Source organism: Chiloscyllium punctatum, chromosome 25 (assembly GCF_047496795.1).
Source record: "Chiloscyllium punctatum isolate Juve2018m chromosome 25, sChiPun1.3, whole genome shotgun sequence".
In the NCBI taxonomy this organism is placed as follows: Eukaryota; Metazoa; Chordata; class Chondrichthyes; order Orectolobiformes; family Hemiscylliidae; genus Chiloscyllium; species Chiloscyllium punctatum.
In genome coordinates this window covers 60999324-61018441 of record NC_092763.1, presented here as the reverse complement: position 1 = coordinate 61018441, position 19118 = coordinate 60999324, and the positions used below count along the sequence as shown (strand labels likewise).

The window sequence follows — 19118 nt, the reverse complement described above, 5'->3', positions numbered from 1 at the left end:
AGGGAGAATCTACTGATACTTTCACTGGGAGCCAATTATTTTCCAAAAGTGATTCATAAACTTTGGATATGTATTTAAAAAAAGGGATTGTTTAAATACAAAATTTATGATTTATTAATTAGAATCAATTGTTATTTAGTTTAAACACAAATGAAAGAAAACTTGCATACTGATATATATCCTTAACCCCTTTCTCAACTATCCCTCAGGATTTCACATTTATTATTGAAGTGCAATTAGTATTATGTAGGCAGTCATGGCAGCCATTTTGAATATAGCAAATTGCCAGAAGTAATAATAACTTAACCAGCTAGTTAATCCAGTTTTGCTACATTTGCTGAGAAAAGAAGACATGCATTTGACCATTACCATTGCTGAGTTAGTGTATGGAATCTGCATCCTCACAGTGAGGTTGGATACACCTGCCATCAGCCCAATGCAACCTATTCTCCCTCACATGTGACTAGTCACACAATATTAGTTGCAGATACCTGACACTCTGATTGTGACCTTGGAAAGCTCTTGGAAGATTCCCTCATGAGGACAACCCACTGGGGAAAAGTTGCCCCTTTAAGTTGAATGGAACAAAATTGTGAGGAGCTCTCTTCCAATCACAAGGCAGTTCCCTGCCATCCTTGCTACTGATGGGTTCACTAGGTATCTTATCTGCAACAAACCTGGGAGAGAAAGAACCTTTAGGAGCAGCAAGCAGTTAGGTAACTAACTGCTAATAGTGAGGAGGCACTAAAGGAATGTCTACAAGAGTCCAGAAATGAGGTCCAAGTTACAGGGAGTGTGATAGGCTCAGGGCTAAAGTCCAAGAGCCTGTAGCCATTTTGGTGAAGCCAGGAAGAAAAGATGGGCAGGAAACAGACTTTTTAATAAAAGTCAGGAGAAAGAGCTGCCATTTTGCCAATACAACTACCCACCCACCAGATCCGAATGGCAATTAGGGAGAAGACGGAGGCTGCAAGAGAGTTGGAGGTGTGGGGAAGTAGGGAGGCTGCAATGGAAGTGGGAGGGAGAGGCAGGCTCCAAGGGACCGGAGAGAGACAGAGGGAGGCTACAAAGAAGAGAAAACAGTTTAATACCTGTCAGCAAAGGAACACTTAGCTCACTAGGAAACTTGACATGAGGTAATTAATTACTTGCAAATTAATGTGGTATCACCAAGCTTAAGGCTGCTTTTCCGGAGCTACTCCATGTGACTGCCATTGCAATGAACAATGTATCAATTGTTAAATTGAAATCTGAGATTGAAATCCATGATGCACTAAAAACAGCAGTAACTGACTTGTTAAAATATTCTAGTTTTGTAAATATGCAATGGAATTACACTGGGTATAATTTTGTCAGTTTGGAAGGTGTAGCCTTCGCGTGAGTAAAAGCCCATGTCTGTTATTTTGAATGAGAAACTTTTGTTGTTACATTTTTGCTAGTTGTCCTGTGCTAATTTGAACACTGTAGTATCTATTAATTAATGCTTCCCTTGTGTGCGGTGGCTTTCCATTTAACAGATGGGTTCTGCTTCTGTGAGGCCAAATATCCCAAAGATTAACACGAATAAAAAAAGGAATGTTATTATGTAACTGCATAATTTCATAAAGTACTTGGTGTGAATGAAAAATTAGCCCTCAAGAAAATCTCAAAAGGAGCCCTCAAGAAAACAAGAAGTAACCTGGCATGCATATGTGCACGTGTGGTGTACATGTGTCAGTGTGTCTACAGATGTGAGCAGTGCACACATGCACACATCTGTATAGACGCAGCATTGCCCTCCTGAGAACTGAATATATCTTGTTCTATCCTACGACGCCAAGGTGACTGAACTGATTCACCTGCATTTGGTACTTCGTGTAGAATTCTGGCTATGTTAATGAGAGATCAATAACCAAATTAAAGTAACTTCCTGTTTTCCAGATGTCTACTTATTTAAAGAACAAAATAGGAACATCCCTTAAACTAAAGCATCGTCGTTTTTGAGACTCAGGTAAAGATATGTATTCACTCCATTGTAATAGAAAAAACCACAGGGCAAAATAATGTCTTACCTTGTGCTTGCGAAGGCAGCCTGGGCTGGTTGGTGTCGAAATGGGTGTTGAGACTGGAGACTTATTGGACTTGGGAGTGGAGAGCTGGCTGCTAGAGGTTCCATTAGCTGAAAACACAGATAACAGATAATTTATAGAGGGCTGATAAAATGATCTTAGTAGGTTATTGTAACTCAGTTCAGAATATTCAAAGAGTTTACTTAAGAATAAAATTCAATGTCATAGTTTTCTCATTACTTATTGCTCTACTGCTTGCAATGCTTTATGGTGTCTGCTCAGAAAGGAGGATGAGGTGGTTTAGGTCATACAATTTGCAACAGGCACTCCATTAGGAGAGGGAATGTGTCCTCTTCTTAATGTTTCACTCCTCCAGCATCACCCTTTTCCAGGAAATAGGATTAGAACATTCTGCTTATCAGCAGAAGATGAACAGTTGCCACATACCTCATTAGTGTAAATAACTCGCAGGCCAATCATCCATACATGTTTTGCATTATGATAGACTAACATTATGAATCATACCCAGTGACTCCAACAAGAAAGCTCACGTGTGGTCATTCGATGAGGCCAGCACCTAAGCTGAATGAGATGCCTTCTACTGTTCAATGGCCCAATGAAGATTGAACAAAATACTGAATGAAATGAATGGTCAGGCAATGACTTTAAAAATGTATCCCTGCAAAGGAAAGAACTTTCGAGAGAGGAGGGAAATGCAAACCATACCATTTGAGAATGTCAGCACTATTTTCTACAAACTAATCAAATTCAGAAATTCTGCATTTCCTCCAGTGTGCATTAACAGCAAGACCTTTTGTAAGAAACACCAACAAATTACACTTTAATGTCCATTGTAAAATTTTAGTGGAGTATAATTAAGTAACATTTAATGGAAACCATGTTTTACTTTGTAAAATTATCAAAAAAAGTCTTTGTGTTCTGAAAGTGGAACAATACTGGGGGTGAAATTATTTTCACTGCAGAGAGTTTATGTATGATTGGAAGTGAATTTTTAAATTGGGAACAGCTCTAGGATTGACATCCAAGGCAAAGCAGGGAGCAAGTTCACCCACCTAACAATTAGAACTGCCTGAGGGAAAAAATGCTATACAATCCAGCCTTGAAGAATTTTCCAGTGAGCTCAGAAGAAACAAGAATGCCATCTTTGGACGCTGTTCATCAATCCATTACTAAGTGATCTGAAAGTTTTCTCTTGCTGTTGTCAATTAACATCCTACATAAAATGCTTTGACTTCCAGCTAGACCAAGTTTTGTGTCATATCAAATTGATCATTCACCTCTGATCCACGCTATTTTGTAATTCTTTCTTGGATGTGGCAGCCCGTAATTGCCATTGAGAATGTGATGATGAGCCAGCTTCTTGAACTGTTGCAGGTATGCTAACAGTGCAGCTCTTAATTCCTATGTTAAGTATATTTTGTTTTCTGCAACAATGAAAGAAGGTCAATACATTTCCAAGACAGGATGATGCATGGCTTGAGGTGAATTAGTAGGTGGTGGTAATTCCCAAGCATTTTGCTGACCTTGTCCTTCTAGGTGGTAGAGGTCATGAGTTTGCAAAGTGCTGTGTAGAGAGCATTGGCGAGGTACTGCAGTGTACCTTGTAAATGGCGCACTGGTCATTGGTGGAGGCAGTGAATTTTGAAGATGGTGATGAGGTACCGATCAAGTGGGCTGTTTTGTCCTGGACAGTGATAAGATTCCTGAATGTTTTTGGAGTTGCACTCATCTATGCACCTGGACAGTATTCCATCACATTCCCAATTTGTGCATTATCAATGAAAGACGGACTTTGGGGAGTCAGGAGGCAGTTATTCACTTCACAAGTCCCAGATTCTGCAGAGCTTTGGTCTGATCTGTTGTTTATGGGATAATTTAGGTCTGCCTATCACATGCTATTTGTTAATTGAAATCCAATATTTGAAGTTGTAGCTTCACCAGGCTGAAACCTGTTTTTAGGTGTGCCTTTTAGGTTAATCTCTTGATTTGTCAGTAATGGTAGAGTGAGGGACTTGGGGCAAACTTAAATTCTTCTGCTACTAGATTTGTTCTGAGTCATTTAGCATGGTGCTTGCATCACAAAACATGTTGAAGGTTGCACTCAATGTGAAGACAGGACTTTGCCTTCACAAGGACTGTGCAGTGGTAATTTCTACCATTACTATCATGGCCAAATCCATCTGTGACAGGTAGATTAATAAGTACAATGTCTATTAGGTTTTTTTGTCTTGGTGAGTCTAGTCTAGCAACAATGTTCTTTAGGGCATGGTCACCTCAGTCAATAGTGACACTACTGACCCCCTCTTGGTGATGGATAATGAAGTCCTCCATCCAGAGTACATTCTATGTTATCACTACTCTCAGTGCTGCCTCCGAGATAGGCAACTCTTCATCAGAAGAGCCATAACATGGGTTACTCTGTTGAAGTGCCATGTTAATGCAGTAGTAGGGAGTTTTATTGTTAACTCTAAGCAAGGTGAAATTTAGAAAGCTCATGGGGAACCTTGATCCACACATCAGCATGAAAAGTGCAAGGCATACAGAACTGACCAGATTGCCTACATAATTAACAGTAACTCAATTTATGTGACATCCAGCGTGTGAAGAAGGTATTATTATACACATGCATCAAATCTTTTCTTTTGACTGACCTCTCAACACAATAACAATAGAAGATTAGAAGTCTCCCAAATCCTATAAGCAATAGCTCTATCAGAGAACTGAGAGTGAAGTAGTCTAAGGAGTGCCATTTTCTGCTACAGGAACAGACATAATCAACTCTTGCAATGCCAGGAATCACAGCAACACTAGCATAAGCACAGAGCTGAAGAATACAGTCTGAAAACTAGTGAGTGGTAATTAAGATTGGAAATCAGACAAATGATTATTTTTCCATCAATGGACCTGTGTAAAGCTCCCTGGAAAAGTGTCAATTAATTCTTCCAAATAAACTTGATAAATATCTGGTTAGGAACAATATTGAAAATTATGAGAACAGGAATCCTCTAACTCAATTATGAATTCCTTACACGGTGCTGTATTCTGGCTGCAGTGTCTCTATAGGGTTTATTGTAGCAAATACAATTCTTTGGCGGGACACAATGCAATACACAATCTCCATCACCAAGAAGGAGGGTAGAAGCTGTGTACAAGTACAATCATTTCCAAGTCACACAATATCCTCACTTGGACATACACCATTCTTTACTCATCATGACTGCATCAAAATCCTGAAAGTGCCTCATTGACAGCACTGTGCGAGTGTGTTCACCGTTCAGAGTCAACAACTGTTTCATCACCATTTTCTGAAGAGCAACTAGAAATAGGCACTACATGCTGTCCTTGATAGCCATCCCATGTCTGATTTTTTTTTAAAATCCTGCAGTTCACAGATGCAGGGACCATGTAAATTTTAGTAATGGTTGGAAACCAGTTAGATTTCCAAATAGAGGCATATGAGGGGTACAATTTGGCTCCATTATGTTTGGAATTAGAAGGCAGCTCTTGACGGTTTTAATATGAAAATGGCACTAGTAATAGATCAGGTTGTATGTTAACTATGGAAGGAATTACTTTCTGTTAATTGCATGATTCTGATGTTATTTTTGTCCTAGTATTGGCTGCAATGGCTGCCCTATGAGTTAGACTTCTTCTCTCACCCTTCAGTTAGAAAACAAATTATATTGTAAACTGTTGGAACTTCTGACTCATTAGAATAGAAACCCAGTAAACCCAAAACTGCAAAATGTATGATTCTCAGGGGACATGCTTTAAATCCTTGAAATAGACGAATGCTTTATGCATATTTTATAGTTTTGGTAACTGTGTAGTTAAAGGGCAAATTATCTACAAGTGCTTTATCAATCAGATTACACGGCAATTTGTGTTTTTATTAAATGAATCAGGGATTTGCATGATAAATTCAACCATGAAACTGTCAAGTTAGTAGAATTTCAACCTATTATAGGTTGTGTAATCATATTAGCAGAGAAGTAATTACGACTGTGGCCACAAGATCAGAAAACAAGGATAACTTCAGTTGTTTCTTCTCAAAGCTAACTGAGGTAGGATGTCAGAATTCTTCAATTAACTCCTCTATTCTACCAAATTTCAGTGGAATGATGTCTCCCTTAGCCACATGTTGTGCTGCTTTCATAAAAATGTCGTCAGGTGAATACAATGGAAAAATCTCCATAGGAAACTAGCTGGTCGCTTTCCCTTAAAAGCAACTGTAAATTATGGGATATTTAATTATGGTTGTCTCTCTTTTATATTCAGTAGTGGGATGTGGACACAGCCAGCAAGGCCAAGATTTATCACCTGTGGCTCTGATGAAAAGTCACCAGACTTGAAACGTTAACTGTGTTTTCTGCCCACAGATGGTACAAGACCGGCTGAATTTTGCCAACAATTTTGTTTTATTTATTGCCTATTGCGGGTTCCCTTTTCGATGTAGTCATGAGCCTTCTGCATCAATTATTGATGCAGTGCTGTCAATAAGAGAGTTTCAGGATCTTGAACTATCAGGAAAACTCTGCACTGCTTGGAGTCATACCTTGCACAACTGAAGGTAGTCATAGTTGTTGGAAATCACTTATTTAGGCTCCAGGACATCACTACAGGCGCTCGTTAGGGTAGTGTCCTAGGTCCAACCATCTATAGCACTTTCCCTACTTGCTAATAATTACTGTGTTCAGTTCCATTCACAATTCCACAGATATCAAAACAGTCATTTAATATAAACTTGGCTATAGTTAGATCGAGATTGGTAAATAGTACTTAACAGGCATGTCATAGAAATATCAGGTAATGACCACCTGCAATAAGACAAGATGTAACCACCTATTCTTGATGTCCAATGATGTTAACATTGCTGAACCACCTGCCATCAATATCATAGGAATCATCATTGAACAAAAACTTAACAGGACCCAGCTATGCAAATATCACAGCTACAAGAGCAGGTCAGAAGCTGGGTATCCTCAGGTGACTCATCCCTTGACACCCCAAAGCAGTTCCATCATCTTCAGATCACAAGTCAGGGATATGACAAGTCAGGGAATACCTTCACTTGCCTGATGAATGCAGTTCTAACAACTTACCAAAGCTTCATTGATTGTACCTTCCAACACCTTATTGAACTTACTAGTGAGGAAGACAGGAGAGGCAGGTAGCCGGGAATATCAGCAATTGGAAGTTATACAGTATCCTGATTTAGAACTATATCACGGTACCTTCTTCATTGCTGAATTTTGGAATTCTTCCATTCAGCACTGTGGAATTATGGTGCTTCATGAAGACAGCATTCCACCATTTTCTCAAGCACAAATAAGGATGGTCAACAAATGCTGCCTTTGTCACTGACACTCATATCCCATGGATGACAAAAAATGTAAGATCTATGTTTTTATATACCATGGTTAAGGAAACTTTCTTTGAGCTTTACTAAAAGGTCAGCATATGTGTAAGATGAAGGTACACAGGTAAATGCTTTGTCCAAACTAGGTTGCTTGCTCAGAAGTAATTTCAAATTCCTAAACTGTAGCTAAACAGCATTTTTTAAAAATCTGGATGTTTTCATGCCTATCAACAAGTCTGGCACTGCAAGAATAAAATAGTCACTGACTTACCCCAAAACATACTCAAAAAGCACAAGTAAAAAATATTGGGAAAATATATAGATCAGTTATAACTACATTTTACAACAAGAGGGTCTGCAAGCTTGAAAATTCAATTGGCATGACTGAAGTACATCTGCTGGTATTGAGTAATTTTTCAGCTAATGACTCAAGGGAACAGTGTCTGTTTTTGGGAGGAGACTGACAAGCTGCTGTCAAATCTGAAATTGCCACTGGTTCATGCATAAGCCAATTCCTTTGTCTTTGAAAGTGCCATTGTCAGAGCATAAAATTACAGTGCAGTGCCTGTCATTCATCAAACAGGATTCTGGTCTTCTGAGGTCAAATTCAATTCAAAATAGTTAGAGCAAGGCCATCTCCTGCAACTGAATCCAGGTTTTCTCTACAAAGCCTGTGATTTGATTTAACAGGAGATGCTGTATGTTTACACTCTGGCCAGCACTTAGGTTCCTGCACAAGATCAAATGCCAACTAATTTGGAAATGCAATAACAGTGGAGCCAACACACACACAAACACGCGCGCGTTATTCCCAACCTTTAGAAACTCTCAATCCTTAATTACACATTTCTATTGACTTTTAGTACCAGATGTGCATTTATATTCGAAGAAACTTGGATGAAGATTACTAATATTTAATTAAATCAACCCATGAAAGTCAAAAATGTTTTTCGTGATTTTGTTCCAACAAAACAGAATCTATCACACTCAGCATGAAGCTCACGGAATAACCTAACTGTTTTTGATCAATCCACATTCCATTGTAACTGTACAGTGAGCCAGTTAGTCTGGGTTGGAGAAACCTACAGCAGCCAAAGTTTCTACTACTGCTTCTGCCTGTTTGTTACAAGACATAGACTGAGCTACAGAGTAACTTGCAAATGCTTTCTAAAAATTCATCAATGCACATGAAACTCTGAAGGTTCAATTAAATAAAGCTAAAAATACATTTGGCCAGCCTGCACAATAGTGAGGTTGCCCAAAACATTAATGCAGAGTTCTGATCCCCATTTTAATGTTGACCTTTTAAGGCAGTTTTTGGCCTAATCAGCACTTACAGGGCAATGTTTCTCTCCTTCACTAAGTTAAAAGAAGACTTAATTATCATTTATGTTACTTGGTATGTGATTTATTCGTGTCAACATTATTTCTGTCTATTTTGTATGGTTTAAACTAATAGAGTCATAGAAATGTACAGCATGGAAACAGACCCTTCAGTCCAACCGGTCCATACCCACCAGATGTCGCAACCCAATCTAGTCCCACCTGCCAGCACCCGGCCCATATCCCTCAAAACCTTTCCTATTCATATACCCATCCAAATGCCTTTTAACTGTTGCAATTGTACCAGCCTCCTGCACGCTGGATGCCTTGAAATGCGTAAAGGTGGATAAATCCCCAGGACCTCATCGGATGTACCTTAGAACTCTGTGGGAAGCTAGAGAAGTGATTGCTTGGCCTCTTGCTGAGATATTTGTATCATTGATAGTCACAGGTGAGGTGCCGGAAGACTGGAGGTTGGCTAACGTGGTGTTATTGTTTAAGAAGGGTAGTAAGGACAAGCCAGGGAACTATAGACCAGTGAGCCTGATGTCGGTGGTGGGCAAGTTGTTGGAGGGAATCCTGAGGGACAGGATGTACATGTATTTGGAAAGGCAAGGATTGATTAGGGATAGTCAATATGGCTTTGTGCGTGGGAAATCATGCCTCACAAACTTGATTGAGTTTTTTGAAGAAGTAACAAAGAGGATTGATGAGGGCAGAGCGGTAGATGTGATCTATATGGACTTCAGTAAGGCTTTCGGCAAGATTCCCCATGGGAGACTGATTAAGGTTAGGTCTCATGGAATACAGGGAGAACTCACCATTTGGATACAGAACTGGCTCAAATGTAGAAGACAGAGGGTGGTGGTGGAGGGTTGTTTTTCAGACTGGAGGCCTGTGACCAGTGGAGTGCCACAAAGATCGGTGCTGGGTCCACTACTTTTTGTAATTTAAATAAATGATTTGGATGTGAGTATAAGAGATTCAGTCAATAAATTTGCAGATGACACCAAAATTGGAGGTGTAGTGGACAGCAAAGAAGGTTACCTCAGATTGCAACAGGATCTTGACCAGATGGGCCAATGGGCTGAGAAGTGACAGATGGAGTTTAATTTGGATAAATGCGAGGTGCTGCATTTTTGGAAAACAGATCCTAGCAGGACTTATACACTTAACGGTAGGGTCCCGGGGAGTGTTGCTGAGCAAAGAGACCTTCGAGTGCAGATGTATAGCTCCTTGAAAGTGGAGTCGCAGATAGATAGGATAGTGAATTGTACATACAATTTTATGTCAATGCAGTTACGAGAACTATTGATGAAACTAAACCAAACTGAACAGTTTCAATGAATTTCTTAAGTTATTCAATGGTGTAGTGGATTTAAGGGGGGGTCCTATTAAAAGCATAGGGTGCCCATTTCACCCATTCTATCATCTGAATTACAACTACACAGTTTATTAGAAGCCAAGAGAACAGCCCCTGCTTCTGCTATTAGCTGCAGTTCAGTGTTGTACCTGTCTCTGCAGAGTCAGAGGTTGCAAGTCCATGTCCTGCTCCAGACACTTACGCTTGAAATCAAAGAGAATACCACTGCATGACTGAGACAGTGCTATGCTTTTAAAGGTTTTGTCTTTTGGATGAGATGTTAGTGGGAGCCCTTTTTATTCTCATATAGGTGTAAATAATCTAATAGTGCAAATCTCCTGACATTGTCTTACGATGTTTATTCCTCAACCAGTGTCCAGTGTCACTAAAACAAGCGATCAGATCATGGTGTTGCTGTTTGTGGAAACTTTCTCTGTGGATATTGGCTCTCACATTTCTGGCAACAATGACTCCATATCAAAAGTATTTCATTGACTCTTTGGAACACTTGAGTTTCTCAATCAATTTTTCTTTTTCCACTCAATTTTTCTATTGTAGAAGGATACTGTGGATACAAGCTAGTTTATATTTAAACGCACAAAAATATCAGAGTAAAAGCTAAATATTACAAATGTAGGTTGTTAGCTTGATTTGACTGAAGTAATTTGCTGTGCTATGTAGATTAACAAATTGTAGCTGCGGCCCTGAAACCCCACAGTGTTTCTCTTAGTCTCTCACTGATCTTGCAGATAAGTCGCAAGTCATTTTAAGATGGTGTTCCTATGTCTAGCCATTCATTAAACCATTCAATGCTGTAATCGGTACTTTTTTTTAAACTTATAGATGATGGACATGAGAAAATAGTGGAACAGTCCTGTCTGTAAAGTGCTGACTTTGTCATTACCCAACTGTCAAAGTTACACTGGAGGCATTGCCACATTGCAAACTTTTCCTGACACAATAATCCACCTCTCCCAATCCCATATAGGGCTTAACATTGGGAAGCCATATTAAAAATAATGAGAAAGCAAGAAAACTGTTCAGTTACAAATAATAATATTCACAAGGAATCTCTCTTTTTTAAGTTGTGTCTGTTATAATTATGGTGTCATTTATTTACACACCTGCGTTAGGAATTGCATTGCATATACCTTGGATTAGAAGTCAGTATCTCCAGGTTCTGTTTCATTTGATTGACAGATGGTCATAGTCACATGTCAATTAGTATTCATTTCTGTATTGTCACAAACCTTCAGGCCTTCAAAGTGCCGACAGGTTCCACTTACCAGAGTCTGCAGGAGACTTACTGCGACGTGAAGCTCCAGAGCTCTTGCCTGTGGACCTTTGTGAGGCATTAGTTGATTTGCCTCCAGGGTTTGTCTTCACCACACGGCATTCTGATTAAAAAGTAGAAAAAAAGTCATATTTAAGAATAGCCTCCCACAAATAATAATAAATGACAACTTACCATATTGAATCTGACTTACTTCCTGGCTACTCACTTTCCTCCCTGGGCAATCTAGTGAATGAATCACACTGTGCATCTCTGTGTTGACAACTACATTAGAATTTGTCCATTGAAGCTGCTGTTTGAGAACGGAGATATATTTGATCATCTTGTCAAGATTTACTTAAAGAAGTTATTAATGTATTGATGTCATTGCTGAAACTCAACTTCGAGACCAATTATTAATTGGACCCTTATGTTGGGATAATCATAATCTTATTTGTACATTAGATAAATGGCAAAGGAAAACATAGCCACAGTCAACTCAGAGAAGGCCATATCACTGATCTGTTATAGCCAGGAGCACATTAAGGTCGGCAAGATTTTCCTTTCTGGTCTCAAGTCCACAACCTTCTCTTCGCCAAATGCACGTTTCATGAATTGTGATTCAAAAAGCAATTTTTAACTCTATTTCTGACTTCCAGGTTATGAAACTAGTTGAGAAAAAGGGCTGGAGGCAGAAGAAGCTTGTGTGGGAAACTTTATCCCATACAGGGTTGTTGCCTAGAATTCTTCTTGACATACATAAAATGTCAAACAAGGAGTTAGCTATTGTCCATTCAGTAACAGTTATATTCCATACTCCATACAACTGAATAGCTTTTTCTCATCCTTTACCATATCTAATTTATGGTCATTGGTCATACTTGTGAAGTAACCACAGCCTATGGAATTCCAGCAAGAAACAAATTCCTTCAGGAAATAAATAGAAGGTAAAGAAAACAAAGAATTATTTTAATGAAGTTTCCACAAATAACGGTGTGCAATTGTTCTTAGTTCTTAACCACTGAATGTTAACATTGGTGTGCCTCACTGGTTCAAACTCCACTCAGATCATTATCCAATATTCCATTTGACAAAAGATCAGCTCACTTATATTTTAAATTAGAGGCACAGTAAACCAGCTACTCTCCAGAGGGGCACTTGTGACGCAGTGGTAGTGTCCCTTCCTTTGTGGCAATTCAAGACCAATCTGCTCCAGAGATGAGTAATAACATTGCTGAACACGTTGATTCAGAAATAATACCAGATACTCTCAATAAGGACAGTTTTCCGACCAGTAAAGACTGCTGCACTAGGCAACATGTTATAAGGAAGTTGTTTTATGTGGTTTATTTATTAAAGAGGCAGCCATAAGCAATATATGGTGTAATAGAGATTGCGGTATAATCTGAGTTTGCTATAATGAAGGACTGCTGTATACTTCAATGCACCTTACAAATAGACTACAGTAGAGGAATTAAATGACTGCTAGACTGAAATAAAACTGTCTGACCTTCATATGAACTAGAATTTGTAATCGGTGGCGTATTACTGGCAAATCATCAGAAAACAACATTTTGAAATGTTTAGTCGCTGGTGCATGAAGTTCAGACAATCTGCTTGAAAGGTTATGCCTCGGGCTGATAGGATTAGAAACAAACTAAACTGCACTGAATTTTATTTCTATATATATAGACAGAGATAAATTCAGATATATAAGCACATACATACATGTATAATATACATTATGGCACAAACATACATATATTTTAAATATTATATAGATAAACATCAACCTAGCAGTCAAGAAATGCACTGAATCTAATTGTCCCTTTCAGATTTTTCACGTTTGATGACCTTGAAAAGAAAGAACTGTGGAGTCTATGAATTGGTTACTATCTTCTTGGTTTTTAAATGCTCAGCTACTGTGTTGCATTTTGCAAGAAAACAAATTGACCCCATCAAGGGAATCAGTGGTTTCAAGTTGGGTGGTGAGCATATGGCAAGAGGAAGACAAGTGGAGTTGAGACCATGACCATGTCAGTCATGATTTTACTGCGTGGCATAGCAGGCTCAAATAGCTAAGTGGCCTATTCCACTAACACAAAATTTCTAATCATAACAATCATTTATGATTTACTAAATATGTCTTCATCTCTTTCTAGTTCTGTAGCTAAAAATGAATTTGTTTTATCTTTACATTTTAATACAAGGTCCAAATATAGCTGATCAGGCCAACAGATACATTCAGAGGCCAACAGTCAAGCTAAGAACCTGGACAAAGAGTACCTGAATTACTCCAAGAGGCAATGTCTGTTTCTGAACTTTGAATACAACTAAACATGACCAGATAAAAAAAAACACTATTTCAATTCAAAAAGTCATAGAAATAAGAAGGGATAGCGAAAGAAAGGAAGGAAGAATGGCAGCCAAATGTAGAAAAAAGATCACAGCAGGAATTGACAGAAAAGGAAGCAGTAAGACCCATTGAAAGCAGAAATATCAGTGATTGTATTTTAAAAAGGGATTAGCTGAACAGCAACAGAGGGACGCTTGGCATTTTTTGAAAAGATACAGCCACAATTAATGAAAGAGACAGACAATAACTAAACAGCACAAAAGAAAGAGAACAAATCTCAAATTATTTCATCAGTGTTCTACAGTGCATTTAGAAATGTTAAATATAATGTTGCTGCTTTATGTTTATATTTCAGAACAAAAAGTTGGAAAAGGTACAGAAACTTGTTGGCTACATCATTGCATCTAATGATTTCTACACTCAGTTTTATTTCAATGCTTCTCTTCTGACATCAACTTTTCTTCACATGTTCATCCCACAACAGTGCAAACATTTCTGCTGGTGAAAATCTGTCACCACTAAATCCTTTACTTACCAACATCAAAACCTCCCAGCGTCCGACTTCTGTGCACCTCTTGGAGAGTACAAAAGCTTTAATCAGACAATTAACAGATCATAACACCTGGCAAACTTCTTAGCCATTTTCTCATAGCTTTTGTTTTAAAAAATCCTCATTTCTGCTCTGGGAGAGGAATTCTTTTCAGTTTCAACTTTACTATTTTAACATACTATAATTATAATAATGTTCCATCACTTTAAACATGCTCCAATGTTTATACTTATACCTTGCATTAAACTAAATGTTTATGTAAAAGAGTATTGTGTGATGTTTTTAACTCAAAGTTTGCATTTCAAAAATTTAGTTTATTGCTTAGAACACTTCATTGGTGTCATGGAGATTAGATTTATTGAATAACGTTTTCTCCACAAGGCTGTACTATTATCCAGAATTAATTAAGATTTAGTTTACTGAACTCCCCATGTAACTTATTTTCTTTAATTCACTCATGGGATGTGGGTGGCTCCAGCCAATAGCATTTATTGGTTATCCCTAATTGCCTAGAGGGCATTTAAGAGTCAACCACATTGCTGTGGGTCTGGAGTCATATATAAGCCAGATCAAGTAAGCATAGCAGATTTCCTTCCCTAAAGGAGATTAGCAAACCAGATGGGTTTTTTCAATAATCAACAATGGTTTCATGGTCAACATTAGACTGGTCTTTTTATTGAATTCAAATCCCACCATCTGCTGTAGCAGGGTTTGAACCCAGGTCCCTGGAACTTCAAGGTGGCACTGTACTTCTATTAGTTAGCAAAGCAATTAAAATGTAACATATCAGGGTTTATAACAATGTAGACGCTTGCTGTTCTATAAATTATTCCATCGGGTCCTTTAGAACAAATCTTTTCTCACAGTCAAGACAAAAATATGGAAATACTTCAATTTCCATAGATTAATTGCAAATTCAGAAATGGCTGAACTGGTTTTCCCTAGCAGGTTAATCATTTATTTTAAAAGTCAAAACTTTCATTGGCATTTTTTAAAGTACCAGTCACTCTAAAAAAGAATGAATTTTCCCTCAACAATATTCTTTCATTTGTAGCAAGTAGACACTTCAGTTTCCTTGCTTCCCGCACTCTCATTTCCTTTGACATATGGGCCTTTTAAGTTAACAACAATATTCTGGACTAGTACTGAGTCCAGCACATAACTTCTAGTGTTGTATACAGCACACCATTAAAAAGAATTATAGTCACATATTAAATCTGCAACAGATGCAGATGGGGCATTCAAAACTAAATTGAAGTTCTGAATGCTGGAGTATAGATGCTCTATCGCATAAGATTTTACAGTAAAAATGTAATTGTAAATTTGTGTCTTACTCAGTTATACTTTCAAACAAAAGGTGATCGAAATCAAATTATGTAACTTCTTATTGCACTTAGTTAATATTGATCTCTTCTGACGTATTACCTCATAGTATAATCTCTGTGCACATTAAATCATCAACAATAAGATAAGGCTTTTATCCTAAGAATTATGGGTGGTTGATGTCACAATAAATTCACACTTTCAGTGCAAAGTCATGTTTGTTGGATTAATTTAAATGATAAAACTATTTGAGAAATCAGTCACTAATTAATAGAAGAACTTTTTTCTACTTCTCATATCTTGCACATTTTGGAATTGTATAGAATCTCTAAATTATCTTTGCAGATATGAAAAATGATTTCACTGCAGCTGATCAGTAAACATAGTTTGTACTTCAGGGAGAAACTGGATGCCTCATTGCAACTTGTCTTATTCCTATACTGGTTAGGTTTAACCACCCAGTTCTGTTAACTACTGTGTGGGGCTTGTGAACACAGTAACTCTAAGAAAATGAAACAGGTGAACTAACAATGTTACATTACATAGCCTACTTGGAATTTAAGTATTAAAAGGAAATTGAGGATTACATAATGAATGATTTCATGTCATGGTGACACTTGTTCTGTAGTAAATAAAGGATTAAAGAAAATTCAGTTCATAGTGTCTAGAAGTATGACAAGTAATTCTTTAAGAATTTCAGAACAGTCCTGTAATGTTTGACTGGAGATTTCCTCCCTATGACATTACCACAAGTGTGAGAAGTTCCATTTTACACAGGGTTGCCACAGTTCCAAGAAAATTCCAGCCATTTGCTTTTACATAAGCTGCAAAAATCAAATTTATAACAATTCCAGCAGAACAGTTCTTCTTACTTAAAAGTTTAAATTAAAATAATAGTGTCATCATAGTATTCTATAATATGAGAATAATCATTTAATTTTCCACTCTGTTGACAATGATGTTATAGGAGCATAAATGATATTTTTATTTTCCAATTTGCCTCCTGTTTTAGAGGAACTCAATGAAATAGGGACAACTGAATTGGGAAATGGAGCAACTGTATTGAGAGATCTTAAAGTCAGCAACCTCCTGTGACAACTGTTCTCTTCTCCACTACTGAAGGTACTAAGTCTTGGCTCACTGTCTTTACACACAGTTATGTTTTACGTGTGAATCTATACTGCATGCCATCTGATATTGGAGAACATCATAGGCGCAACCTCTAATTTGTGAACTTTTCAGGAAGATTTGCTAGGCAACAAGGTCTGTATCTAGGGTGATTTCAACATTCACCACTGCTGACAACTCATAGCCAAGGGTGCTAGGGCAAAAGACAGTGCTATCCCCAAAATGTTTCTACCTAACATGTCATCAGGGGCGGTTGCAAGTTATTCTGATCCCATTCAGATGTAATTTGCAAATGAAATATGGTTGGCCCAATTTCTATTTCTGACCTGGCTGTCTCATTTATAGAAATGACTTTCTGTTTATCTGAAGAGCAGATATTTGTGGGTAAGGGCTGATGCTAATGTACTCACTGTTGACTAAAAAGCAGAGATTATCCATCATAGCTCAAAACCTGAAAGATGCTGCTTCAAGTGAAAATGAGAGAGTGGAGGAGGGAAAGCCTGCAGCTTAAAAGCTGGCGAAGTCCACCAGATCGTCCATCAATCAGGTAGCTGATTGGCTGCTGGAGGGCTTTTTAACCTGAAATAGAACCAGGATGAGGATCTCCCTGCCACCTCAACAGCCAGAGGTGGGAGCAACGGTGGTGGTCAGGGCAAGAGTGCATAGGAAGGTCTGAAGCAAGCTAAAGAGAGTGACTTTGAGTAGTCCCCTCACTGTTATAGCTCCACTCACTGCATGCTGCACAGACTATGACAGCCCTTGCCCCAGCACTGGTTAACTAGTTGTTTGATTAGCTCTTTCTTCCCCAGCCTTCTACTGAAATGATTGAGCCCAATTCTGAACAGGCCCTCATATAGTCATTAATTGAATGCTTGGGTGCCTCAGATGTCAACAGGGTGTCAAAATGGAAATTCAGCCTTTCTATTCAAAACCTATTTTGGTCAAAAGGCTGGAAGGTTACAAGGTTCTGGTCTGCCAAAAACCCACCTCTAGGTCTGGAAGATTCCACCCATTGTATCATTTTGCCAATATCAGTAAAAGTTCCACTTGCAAAAACAAATATATCTTTTAACTAAAGTTGATATAAGCTGACAACTACCAATAAAGACATTGAGAATAACTGAAAATGAAGGTCAGATTTTGGCCCTGAATAAGTGGGTATATTTTGGATGAGTTAAGCAAGGAGCATGAGTGTAAGATTCGCCCATTGCACCAAAGGTCCGATAGATTAAAAGACAGAAGAATTGGAAATAAAACCACTGCAATATGAAATAAATATAGATGTAAACGGAACTTGAAGCAATTGCATTCACTGTGATAACTGTCATAAAGATCTGTAGCAGCATTCTGCAAAGTAGCATTTATGAAACATTCATTACTTCTAAAAATTCCTTGATGTGATTAGAATTGCCAAGTCCGAAGCTTAAAAACATGTAATGCATTATGGCTGGAGTAAAGGATCATGATTTCTGCTTTCTTATATACTAGAACAATGCAGGTCTGTAAGCCAAAGAAGACACTGAAACGTGTAACCAAAGAGTATTTATTTAACTCATGTTAAACAAAGTTATTAACAGATCATTGAAAAATTGAAAACAAACATAAAAGTGAGGGACCAGTCTCCCAACCCCTAACCATAGACTCCCAAATTGGAAACATCATCAGTTGCAAGCTATGGGAGATAGAAGACAGATGGGAGGCTCACTTGTTCTGGACCTGATTCCCATGGTCCCTTTCCTTAAGCATCAAATCCTTCTTTTGTGTGTGGCGGAATTGCTTTCTTCCTAAATTAAACAGAAGGATGAGGATATCAGGAAGCAGCAAGCCCTTGAGAGCTGGAGATCATAATATTTAAAAAAAAACTAACAAACAGGTTGTGTGGTGAATGTAGGACATTCATAAAACAAAATCTGCTTGACAACATATGAACATGAGGAGGTAAGGAAACAATGGAACTTCAGTCCAGTCATCACAGAGATTGGCTTATTCATCCATTAATCAGCTCAACTGGTTTTCCATTTAAGAAAAACTTTAGGGAAATGAATATTAAAAGCAAGAAGAAAATATTATAATATCTCAAATATCAGTGGGGCTGATATCATTGATTCACCTAGTCAACCTGTGAAAGTCAACAGCTTGAAAAGTTCAAGCTTAGGTAACTTTAATGAAATTTCACATGCTGAATGGTGTGTTAATGTTGAAGTAGGAGATTAAATATCGGTTGAAGGTTTTCATGGTGAGTGCAATAACATCAAGACGACAAATCTATGGTCACACCCAATGTTCCCTCTAAGCTATGTGGCTGTGTGCATAGCTTCCACGAGGGTGATTAGCATCAGCATGTCCATCGCGGCACCAACTTCTGGTTCCAGAA

The 19118-nt window shown here is 38.1% G+C and overlaps 1 protein-coding gene across 3 annotated transcripts in view; it reads right to left on the bottom strand.

Moving 5' to 3' along the window:
- LOC140495987 (neuronal migration protein doublecortin-like) overlaps positions 1 to 19118 on the bottom strand; it is a 174796-nt gene that overhangs the window by 7664 nt on the left and 148014 nt on the right. The window contains exons 5-7 of one of the 3 annotated variants that reach the window (XM_072595368.1): positions 14279 to 14317; positions 11401 to 11511; positions 2052 to 2158 (exon numbers count right to left, since the gene is read on the bottom strand). In XM_072595368.1, coding sequence (XP_072451469.1) covers positions 2052 to 2158; positions 11401 to 11511; positions 14279 to 14317 — 257 coding nt within the window. Of the gene's footprint in view, positions 1 to 2051; positions 2159 to 11400; positions 11512 to 14278; positions 14318 to 18271; positions 18529 to 19118 lie in introns of those variants that run through there. The other 2 variants (XM_072595369.1, XM_072595370.1) reach the window with 2 other exon arrangements.